Here is a 12,780-nt window from a genome sequence, read left to right on the forward strand (position 1 = left end):
TTGTTATTGTAAAAGTTATTGTTGTAAACAAAATGTGGCAATTCACAGTTTGTGGTAATTTTTTAGCAAGTGTCTACGAAAATTTGCAAAATGTTGCAATTTGACTAGTAATAATTGTTTTTAATCTTCCTAATCGAATTTAAAGACTTACATATATCCTAATTTTAATTCCTATGGTTAAATTTTACTAATTCCCTACACACATATGGATCAAACATACTCCTTAATGCCTTTAGTGATCAAAGAGTTCTTGCAATCAATTACAATTTAAGTTCGAAATCTAATTTCTAGTAAAAGGTCGAAAAAATCAAAATTTTAGTGAAAAATCTAATTTTTATGATAAATCTAATTTTTAGTGAAAAATCTAATTTTTATGATAAATCTAATTTTTAGTGAAAAATCTAATTTTAAGTGAAAAATCAAATTTTTAGTAAAAAATCGAAGTTTTTGTAAAAAATCGAATTTTTAGTAAAATCGAATTGTTCAGACTATAGATTGTACTATAATATAATTGTTTGTACTATAGTCCAGACCATAGATTGTACTATAGTCCAGACTATTGATTGTACTATAGTCCAGACTATAGATTCTACAATAGTCCATACTATAGATTACACTATAGTCCAGACTATAGATTCTACTATAGTCCAGACTATAGATTCTGCTATAGTCCAGAGTATAGATTCTACTATAGTCCAGACTGTAGATTATACTACTATAGTCCAGACTGTAGATTATACTATAGTCCAGACTATAGTCCAGACTATAGAGTAGAAAATAGTCCAGACTATAGAGTCAACTTTAGAGTAGACTTTAGAGTAGACTTTAGAGTAGACTTTAGAGTAGACTTTAGAGTAGACTATACTCCAGTTGAACGAGTATATATAAAGTTCAGACTATAGACTGACTATACTATAGTCCATATTATATAATATCCTATAGTCCAGACTATAGACTATACTATAGTCCAAACAATAGACATACTATAGACTTAGCTATATTCCAGATTATAGACTAGGCTATAGGCCAGACTGAAGACTACGCTATAGGCCAGGCTGTATACTTGGCTATAGTCCAGACTACAAACGTACCTAGATTCTGTACTGTAGACTGCCTTATAGTCAATTTTATAGTCTAGTATGTAGGCTAGTCTATAGTTTTGGCTATAGGCTAGTGGACTATAGTCTAGTCTTTAATTAGTTTGTACTATAGTATAGTGTATAGTCTGGTATATAGGCCAGACTGTAGGTCAGACTTAAGACTTGGCTATAGTCCATACTATAGATTAGCTTATAGTCAAGTTTAGGGTCTGGTCTGTAGGCTAGAGTATAGTTTGGACTATAGGCTAGTCTATAGACTTGAGACCTTGAGCATATAGTATGCACTATAGTTTAGTCTTTAGTCTAGACTACAGTACGGTCCTTATTTGGACCATATTCTAGTTTATGGATTATAGTTTAATCTGTTGTCATGACTATGGTCTGGGCTTTGTTTTTGGTTTTGATTCAATTAAAACAAATCAATTAAAACAGACTTGTTGAAATTTCCTTAATACTTTCTCCAATTAATGAATGATTGTCGTTAAATAAACTGTCATTATAAAAGTCCTACATTGACAACAATAAATAATATTTCTTGTTATGCTCCTAAAAATATGTCGTTATTTGAATATTATTACAACTGTAATAACAAATATTTGTAACTGTTTCCGGTATATTTTCTACAGTAAACCACCAACCTCTAACTCTATATAATTCAATTAACAGTGTTCAAATAATTTTCAATTATTATTATAGCGTATCAATAATAATTTATTTTAACTTGACTTGACTTCCATACAATATGTTTATTTATTATTGTAGTACATTTAATTGTTCAAATGTTGTTAACAAATATGAGCAATAGTAATAATTGTAGCAACAAGTGTTGGTAGGAATTGTTTACAATACGAGTATTATTAAGGTATTAATTTTATTTAATATTGTTTACTATCGATTGATTAACATAATTAACACAAATTTATAACCGAATAGTATTTAACTTATAACATTTTTTTTACAACAACTACACAGAGAGAAAAAACTAAGTTGTATATGATTATTATAATATCAGTGTAATTATATATTTAGTTTAATTTGATTGCCAGAACCATAAGTGTGATCGTAGAGATCATAATCTGGTAGAATTATATTAAAATCATTTAATTTTTCTAGGTGTTTTTATATTGTCTTTCTCGTTTTCCATCTCCCTCTCTTTAATTGTCTTTTGAGGTAAATAATTGTTTTATTTTTAATTTTATTGACTCCTTTGGCTGCGAATGACGGTGTCATTTTATGAACAATAAAATTTGTAAACAAAAGTACTGGTATGTATCAGTGTTTGTTTAAACAATAAAAACAATTATTGTTATTATTCGTATTTTTCTGTAGTATAAGCATTTCACAATAGCATTTATTTATTTGTTAAATAGTGGGTATTTATTTACTTCATTGGATATTTTTGTAACAAAAATGTTTAAAAAGTTTTTATTTTTTAAGTTACTACCTATATGGTTCATAATAACAGACCTCTAATTGTAGTTTCACTTTATAATTAAATGATTCAGTTACACGACAATAAATAGTTAATAATTAAATAAACTGAACTGTATTTATATATAGCGGTGCACCGAACAAAAGTTCGCATACTCAATTTTACTTTATTTTTCTCAATTAATATGTTCAGTCCAGTCTATAGTCTAGTCTATAGAGTAGTCTATAGTCTAGTCTATAGTCTAGTCTATAGTCTAGTCTATAGTCTAGTCTATAGTCTAGTCTATAGTCTAGTCTATAGTCTAGTCTATAGTCTAGTCTATAGTCTAGTCTAGTCTAGTCTAGTCTATAGTCTAGTCTATAGTCTAGTCTATAGTCTAGTCTATAGTCTAGTCTATAGTCTAGTCTATAGTCTAGTCTATAGTCTAGTCTATAGTCTAGTCTATAGTCTAGTCTATAGTCTAGTCTATAGTCTAGTCTATAGTCTAGTCTATAGTCTAGTCTATAGTCTAGTCTATAGTCTAGTCTATAGTCTAGTCTATAGTCTAGTCTAGTCTAGTCTATAGTCTAGTCTATAGTCTAGTCTATAGTCTAGTCTATAGTCTAGTCTATAGTCTAGTCTATAGTCTAGTCTATAGTCTAGTCTATAGTCTAGTCTATAGTCTAGTCTATAGTCTAGTCTATAGTCTAGTCTATAGTCTAGTCTATAGTCTAGTCTATAGTCTAGTCTATAGTCTAGTCTATAGTCTAGTCTAAGTTAGTCTAGTACTATAGTCTAGTCTATAGTCTAGTCTATAGTCTAGTCTATAGTCTATAGTCTAGTCTATAGTCTAGTCTATAGTCTAGTCTATAGTCTAGTCTATAGTCTAGTCTATAGTCTAGTCTATAGTCTAGTCTATAGTCTAGTCTATAGTCTAGTCTATAGTCTAGTCTATAGTCTAGTCTATAGTCTGTTATAGTCTAGTCTATAGTCTAGTCTATAGTCTGTCTATAGTCTAGTCTATAGTCTAGTCTTAGTCTAGTCTATAGTCTAGTCTATAGTCTAGTCTATAGTCTAGTCTATAGTTAGTCTATAGTCTAGTCTATAGTCTAGTCTTAGTCTAGTCTATAGTCTAGTCTATAGTCTAGTCTACTATAGTCTTAGTCTATAGTCTAGTCTATAGTCTAGTCTATATCTAGTCTCGTCTAGTAGTCTAGTCTATAGTCTAGTCTATAGTTAGTCTAGTCTATATTCTAGTCATAGTCTAAGTCTATGTCTAGCATAGTCTAGTCTATAGTCTAGTCTATAGTCAGTCTATAGTCTAGTCTATAGTCTAGTCTATAGTCTAGTCTATAGTCTAGTCTATAGTCTAGTCTATAGTCTAGTCTATAGTCTAGTCATAGTCTAGTCTATAGTCTAGTCTATAGTCTAGTCTATAGTCTAGTCTATAGTCTAGTCTATAGTCTAGTCTATAGTCTAGTCTATAGTCTAGTCTATAGTCTAGTCTATAGTCTAGTCTATAGTCTAGTCTATAGTCTAGTCTATAGTCTAGTCTATAGTCTAGTCTATAGTCTAGTCTATAGTCTAGTCTATAGTCTAGTCTATAGTCTAGTCAGTCTAGTCTATAGTCTAGTCTATAGTCTAGTCTATAGTCTAGTCTATAGTCTAGTCTTTAGTCTAGTCTATAGTCTAGTCTATAGTCTAGTCTTTAGTCTAGTCTATAGTCTAGTCTATAGTCTAGTCTATAGTCTAGTCTATAGTCTAGTCTATAGTCTAGTCTATAGTCAAGTCTGTAGTAAAGTCTATAGTCTAGTCTATAGTCTAGTCTATAGTCTAGTCTATAGTCTAGTCTATAGTCTAGTCTATAGTCTAGTCTATAGTCTAGTCTATAGTCTAGTCTATAGTCTAGTCTATAGTCTAGTCTATAGTCTAGTCTATAGTCTAGTCTATAGTCTAGTCTATAGTCTAGTCTCTAGTAGTCTATAGTCTAGTCTATAGTCTAGTCTATAGTCTAGTCTATAGTCTAGTCTATAGTCTAGTCTATAGTCTCGTCTATAGTCTAGTCTATAGTCTAGTCTATAGTCTAGTCTATAGTTCTAGTCTATAGTCTAGTCTATAGTCTAGTCTATAGTCTAGTCTATAGTCTAGTCTATAGTCTAGTCTATAGTCTATAGTCTAGTCTATAGTCTATAGTCTAGTCTATAGTCTAGTCTATAGTCTATAGTCTAGTCTATAGTCTATAGTCTAGTCTATAGTCTAGTCTATAGTCTATAGTCTAGTCTATAGTCTAGTCTATAGTCTAGTCAATAGTCTAGTCTATAGTCTAGTCTATAGTCTAGTCTATAGTCTAGTCTATAGTCTAGTCTATGGTCTAGTCTATAGTCTAGTCTATAGTCTAGTCTATAGTCTAAACTATAGTCTTGTCTATAGTCTAGTCTATAGTCTAGTCTATAGTCTAGTCTATATTGGAGTATTCACCCAAACTCAATTAACCCATTATTAACACATTGTTATACACCTTTTATAATTTTGTAAAATAGAGCTATTTCCTAGGCGTAAAAACATCCATAAAATTCCCATAAAAATCCTTTTATTCTATTTATAAATTCTTTAAATAAAATAAAACCCCAAAACAATTTTGATTAATTCCGACCATGAATTTATTTACAATACAACAAAACACTAAAAAAATTAAAATAAATTTATTAGCCAATACTACTAGTCTATAAAACACAAACAGATTTTTATCCAAAATTCAAAACTAAAATTAAGTTGGAACCATATGTTTGTTGCTTTTTTCGAGATTTTTTCAAGACAATAAGTCAATATTTCTTTCGATCAAAATACTGCATCTAAAATATCTCTCATCTATATACAAGAAACAAGTGCACAACAGCAAGAACAAGAACATAATTAAAATAATAACAATTCCAATCACGAACTTCTGCTAGACATGAAAAGTAATAACGCCTCTTTAAATGTAAACAACTGGAAGAAACATTTTTTTTAATAAAAAAATCTTATTTGCATGTACAATAATTTTCTTCTGTATTTTTTTTTTGTTTTCATCTTGTGTTTGTTTATATTACTCTGTACAAAGTGTTAGTGATGTTAAACATAAACAAATATTAAGAAAAAAATACAAAAAAAAAAAATAAAACAAAATAATAACGATATAATAAAATTATTTTATTGAGTTAAATAAACAACAACGGAAAGAAACATCTTCGTCATACTAAGCACAACGACAGCGGGAGTAAGCAGCAGCAGGAGGAAAATGGTTGTATGTATAAATTTTTACCTTTTACCCTTTCTTGTATAGAAGTACTTTTAACTGAAGTACTTCTCATTGCTATTTAGTTGTGTATGTTTGGATGTATGTATGTATGAATGTATATTTATTTGAGTATCAGTTACATATAAAGACGAACAACCTATTCTCATTTGCTCTCCATTACAGCAATTTGTTTACATCATCACATGAACTTATACATACATACATAATGATATTTACATAAGTACTTACTTGTATGTTGTATTAGGATAGTACCAAAAATAGATAGATAGGTAGATAGATAGATAGATAGATAGATAGATAGATAGATAGATAGATAGATAGATAGATAGATAGATAGATAGATAGATAGATAGATAGATAGATAGATAGATAGATAGATAGATAGATAGATAGATAGATAGATAGATAGATAGATAGATAGATAGATAGATAGATAGATAGATAGATAGATAGATAGATAGATAGATAGATAGATAGATAGATAGATAGATAGATAGATAGATAGATAGATAGATAGATAGATAGATAGATAGATAGATAGATAGATAGATAGATAGATAGATAGATAGATAGATAGATAGATAGATAGATAGATAGATAGATAGATAGATAGATAGATAGATAGATAGATAGATAGATAGATAGATAGATAGATAGATAGATAGATAAGATAGATAGATAGATAGATAGATAGATAGATAGATAGATAGATAGATAAGATAGATAGATAGATAGAATAGATAGATAGATAGATAGAATATCGTACAACAAGTATATAATGAAGAATCCACTCATGAATCAACAGTTTCTTTTACTAACTTTAAGGCTATTTGTTGTTGTATATGTTGCTGGCATTTGGTTGTAGCCGTAAACTGCAAAAAGTAACTTTGAATGAATCATTTCATTACAAATTACAACAACAAAAATAACAAGAAATATGTATGTTTGTGTATGGAAAATATTATACAACTAATTACATGGAAACCACTTTCTCTAGCAACAAAAGGATTTTTTTATAGTTGTAGAAAATAGCAACAGAAATTGCACAAGAATAGACCGACCTCCTTCTCCTATTTAAAGACCCCCACTGTTTAATTTTTTAAGGGTAGAAAAAGCTTAATTATTTATTGTTAGATTAAAATTCGTTTTACCGTTGTATGCCTTGAGGTTTTGAAAAAAATGGGGTTTAAAAAGAATTTATGAGTTAAATTTTTTCGTCGTTGTTGTTTTTTTGTAAAATTTTACAGCAGTCGAGGTCAAAACAAGTGTAATAAGGAAGTGTGGTCTTAGTTAGAACTCATACTACATAACTGTTAGAGGTAAGGGGTTAAACATAAGTCATTCATATGGGAATAAAGGGATATAATACTTTGTTAAGGGTTTGTCCGATTTTAATAAAATTTCATACGCCTAGAGAGGAAGTGTTGTCGAGGTAAATTTTTGAATTTGAATATTACTAGTAAACTAATAAACTAACTATAGATTAGACTAGATTGTAGATTAGACTAGATTATAGATTAGACTAGATTATAGACTAGACCAAACTATGGGCTAGACTAGACTATAGACTTGACTATAGACTTGACTATAGACTTGACTATAGACTTGACTATAGACTTGACTATAGACTTGACTATAGACTAGACTATAGACTAATAGACTAGACTATAGACTAGACTATAGACTAGACTATAGACTAGACTATTAGACTAGACTATCGACTAGGACTATAGAGACTAGACTATAGACTAGACTATAGACTAGACTATAGAGACTAGACTATAGACTAGACATAGGACTAGACTATAGAGACTAGACTATAGACTAGACTATAGAATAGACTATAGACTAGACTATAGAGACTAGACTATAGACTAGACTATAGAGACTAGACTCTATAGACTAGACTATAGAAGGACTAGGAACCTATAGAATAGACTATAGACTAGACTATAGACTAGACTATAAGACTAGACTATAGACTAGGACTATAGAGACTAGGACTATAGACTAGACTATAGAGACTAGACTATGAGACTAGGACTATAGAGACTAGACTATAGAGACTAGACTATAGAGACTAGACTATAGCGACTAGACTATAGAGACTAGACTATAGAGACTGACTATAGAGACTAGACTATAGAGATAGACTATAGAGACTAGACTATAGAGACTAGACTATAGAGACTAGACTATAGAGACTAGACTATAGAGACTAGACTTAGAGACTAGACGATAGAGGACTAGACTAGAGACTAGACTATAGAGACTAGACTATAGAGACTAGACTATAGAGACTAGACTATAGAGACTAGACTATAGAGACTAGACTATAGAGACTAGACTATAGAGACTAGACTATAGAGACTAGACTATAGAGACTAGACTATAGAGACTAGACTATAGAGACTAGACTATAGAGACTAGACTATAGAGACTAGACTATAGAGACTAGACTATAGAGACTAGACTATAGACAAGACTATAGACTAGACTATAGACTAGACTATAGACTAGACTATAGACTAGACTATAGACTAGACTATAGACTAGACTATAGACTAGACTATAGACTAGACTATAGACTAGACTATAGACTAGACTATAGACTAGACTATAGACTAGACTATAGACTAGACTATAGACTAGACTATAGACTAGACTATAGACTAGACTATAGACTAGACTATAGACTAGACTATAGACTAGACCTATAGACTAGACTATAGACTAGACTATAGACTAGACTATAGACTAGACTATAGACTAGACTATAGACTAGACTATAGACTAGACTATAGACTAGACTATAGACTAGACTATAGACTAGACTATAGACTAGACTATAGACTAGACTATAGACTAGACTATAGACTAGACCTATAGACTAGACTATAGACTAGACTATAGACTAGACTATAGACTAGACTATAGACTAGACTATAGACTAGACTATAGACTAGACTATAGACTAGACTATAGACTAGACTATAGACTAGACTATAGACTAGACTATAGACTAGACTATAGACTAGACTATAGACTAGACTATAGACTAGACTATAGACTAGACTATAGACTAGACTATAGACTAGACTATAGACTAGACTATAGACTAGACTATAGACTAGACTATAGACGACTAGACTAGACTATAGACTAGACTATAGACTAGACTATAGACTAGACTATAGACTAGACTATAGACTAGACTATAGACTAGACTAGACTAGACTAGACTAGACTATAGACTAGACTAGACTATAGACTAGACTAGACTATAGACTAGACTAGACTATAGACTAGACTATAGACTAGACTATAGACTAGACTATAGACTAGACTATAGACTAGACTATAGACTAGACTATAGACTAGACTATAGACTAGACTATAGACTAGACTATAGACTAGACTATAGACTAGACTATAGACTAGACTATAGACTAGACTATAGACTAGACTATAGACTAGACTATAGACTAGACTATAGACTAGACTATAGACTAGACTATAGACTAGACTATAGACTAGACTATAGACTAGACTATAGACTAGACTATAGACTAGACTATAGACTAGACTATAGACTAGACTATAGACTAGACTATAGACTATACTATAGACTAGACTATAGACTAGACTATAGACTAGACTATAGACTAGACTATAGACTAGACTATAGACTAGACTATAGACTAGACTATAGACTAGACTATAGACTAGACTATAGACTAGACTATAGACTAGACTATAGACTAGACTATAGACTAGACTATAGACTAGACTATAGACTAGACTATAGACTAGATATAGACTAGACTATAGACTAGACTATAGACTAGACTATAGACTAGACTATAGACTAGACTATAGACTAGATATAGACTAGACTATAGACTAGACTATAGACTAGACTATAGACTAGACTATAGACTAGACTATAGACTAGACTATAGACTAGACTATAGACTAGACTATAGACTAGACTATAGACTAGACTATAGACTAGACTATAGACTAGACTATAGACTAGACTATAGACTAGACTATAGACTAGACTATAGACTAGACTATAGACTAGACTATAGACTAGACTATAGACTAGACTATAGACGACTATAGACTAGACTATAGACTAGACTATAGACTAGACTATAGACTAGACTATAGACTAGACTATAGACTAGACTATAGACTAGACTAGACTAGACTATAGACTAGACTATAGACTAGACTATAGACTAGACTATAGACTAGACTATAGACTAGACTATAGACTAGACTATAGACTAGACTATAGACTAGACTATAGACTAGACTATAGACTAGACTATAGACTAGACTATAGACTAGACTATAGACTAGACTATAGACTAGACTATAGACTAGACTATAGACTAGACTATAGACTAGACTATAGACTAGACTATAGACTAGACTATAGACTAGACTATAGACTAGACTATAGACTAGACTATAGACTAGACTATAGACTAGACTATAGACTAGACTATAGACTAGACTATAGACATAGACTAGACTATAGACTAGACTATAGACTAGACTATAGACTAGACTATAGACTAGACTATAGACTAGACTATAGACTAGACTATAGACTAGACTATAGACTAGACTATAGACTAGACTATAGACTAGACTATAGACTAGACTATAGACTAGACTATAGACTAGACTATAGACTAGACTATAGACTATAGACTAGACTATAGACTAGACTATAGACTAGACTATAGATAGACTATAGACTAGACAATAGACTAGACTATAGATAGACTAAGACTAGACTATAGACTAGACTATAGACTAGGACTATAGGACTAGACTATAGACTAGACTATAGACTAGAATAGACTAGACTATAGACTAGGACTTATAGACTAGGACTAAGACTATAGACAGTTTTAATTTTTATATTTTCCTTAATATTTCCTTCTACAACTATTTTTTCTTTCTTAAGTATACAACATTTATACAACATTTTGTTAAATTTTTACTTTAATTTAAAATTTTTATTTAAATATTTATTTCTACTACCTACCCTATTACTATTTAATTTTATTACAATTTGTTTTTATCTCAAACAATTTCCAGAAATCCTTACAATTAGAGCAATTAATCGACATCTTTTTGCCTTTATTAACAACTACTACATCAAAAGTCGCAACAAAAGTAACAAAATAAAATTAAATAAAAAATCTCTTAAAACTACATAATTAACATAAATAACAACAACATAGATACAGATTCATTCCATTTATCGCTTCACTTCATACCCATCTGCTGTATCAGCGCTTCTCGCTACGTTTGATTAATGTTTGGTTTTTTATATTATATATTTTTTTGTCTATTGCACTTAATTACTTTCGTTTCTTTTTATTTTATTTGAATTTTATAATTAAATTCTGTGTTTCTTTTTTTTCTGTCTTTTTGTTGTCTGCTCTTTCATATAAAAGGATGTCTGGTTCTTCTTTTCTTTTTGGGATAATCGTAACCTTCAAACTCATCTTCTAACTGTTCCTCCTCCTCTTCACTCTGTTTACGCTTGTATTCATCATGATGTTTCTTGTGCTCTTTGATGGGTACTGGTATGGGCAGGGGCACCTTTTTCACTAAAGTTTTATGATGGACATGGGTATGATGTTTTACCGGTATATGTATTCGTATTCTTAGGAAATATAAACGAAAGAAAAGAGTAAGATAATGATCGTTTAATTGGGAGTTGAAAACGTAATAAATATTATTTTATTATGCATAATTAATGGACTTACTTAAGATTTTCCTTAGAGGGATAGGCTGTGGTTAGAGCCAAAATTAATGTTGTAATACACAAGAAAGTGATAACCTGTCGGGGAGAGAGGAAATGAAATAAGAATTAATAAATTTAAATTGCTAAAAGTTCTTGGCATTTAAATATTTACTACACACAAGTCAGAATACGCTAACATTGCTACTGAAAGCTTTCTGCTAGAGAAAGCTTTTTTTTTACCCTTAGATGTTAAGTACAGCAATATGGTAACTTTTGTATAAAAGCTTTTCTTTTGCTGTTAATGAATATGAATTTAAATTTAAATTGGAATGTTTTGTAATATCTGGGCGGCTCCCAGACTACTCGATCTTAGTAAGTGCAGTATCGATATATCGCAGATCCATCTTTTATTATCTTGCATTAGTCCTCCTTAACGGAAAATCCTATGTAAAATTTCTAAAAATAATTTTCATTGAGAAAATTTGGAGGAATTAAAATAAAAATAAGTCGATCCAACTTAAAAATTTTATAAAATGTACTTGTTTAAAGCCTTTTTAAAGCAGTCATCGGCCCTTAATGAAGATACGGGGTTTTCTTCGAAAGAAGTGAAAAGAACCCTAAACCTAAATTTTGAAGTTGGACTGTTGGACTTTTCAACGCTACATCATTTTTCATAATGGATAATTTCTGATTTCTGACTGTTAGATACTTCACTCGATTTAAATCAAGGCCCGACTTTCAATATACATAAGAAATTTTATAACAGATTTTAATTTGGCACATTTTGAGAATTATGTTTGCAAGTAGACAGCATCTTAAATTTTGCTAGAATTTGTTCTGTTTTGGCCCTAGGTAATCGGCGCTTTCGTTTAGGTCTTATAATGGTCCAGAAAATGGTCTTTTATGTTTTCACCCAAAAATCGAGTTTTAGTGGTCACAGATTTTTAATCCTTTTTGTCCTAGGGCCTTCCGTTTAGCCAGAAAAATGGACTTTTATGTTTTCACTAAAAAATCGAATTTTGGTGGGAAATATAAGTGATCACAGATTTTAATCCTTTTTGCACTAGGGCCTTCCGTTTAGCCAGAAAATGGACTTTTATGCTTTCACTAAAAAATCGAATTTTGGTGGGAAGTAAGTGTGATCACAGATTTTAATCCGTTTTGCCCTTGGACCTTCCGTTTAGCCAGAAAATGG

General features: G+C 30.7%; 1 protein-coding gene across 1 annotated transcript; it reads right to left on the reverse strand.

Annotated features, from left to right (window-relative positions):
* Window positions 1-11,263: 11,263 nt before the first annotated feature.
* On the reverse strand, window positions 11,264-11,687 carry LOC119616104 (the record flags this gene model as incomplete). Its single annotated transcript, XM_037972293.1, has 2 exons — window positions 11,264-11,504; window positions 11,608-11,687. Coding segments are annotated over 2 exons (303 nt in total), but the record flags the coding sequence as incomplete, so codon positions are not given.
* Between the last annotated feature and the right edge of the window lie 1,093 nt (window positions 11,688-12,780).

The sequence above is a fragment of the Lucilia sericata genome, unplaced genomic scaffold (genome assembly GCF_015586225.1).
Source record: "Lucilia sericata isolate MDLA Ls3-8-SP2 unplaced genomic scaffold, ASM1558622v1 Contig000058F_arrow, whole genome shotgun sequence".
Taxonomy (NCBI): Eukaryota; Metazoa; Arthropoda; class Insecta; order Diptera; family Calliphoridae; genus Lucilia; species Lucilia sericata.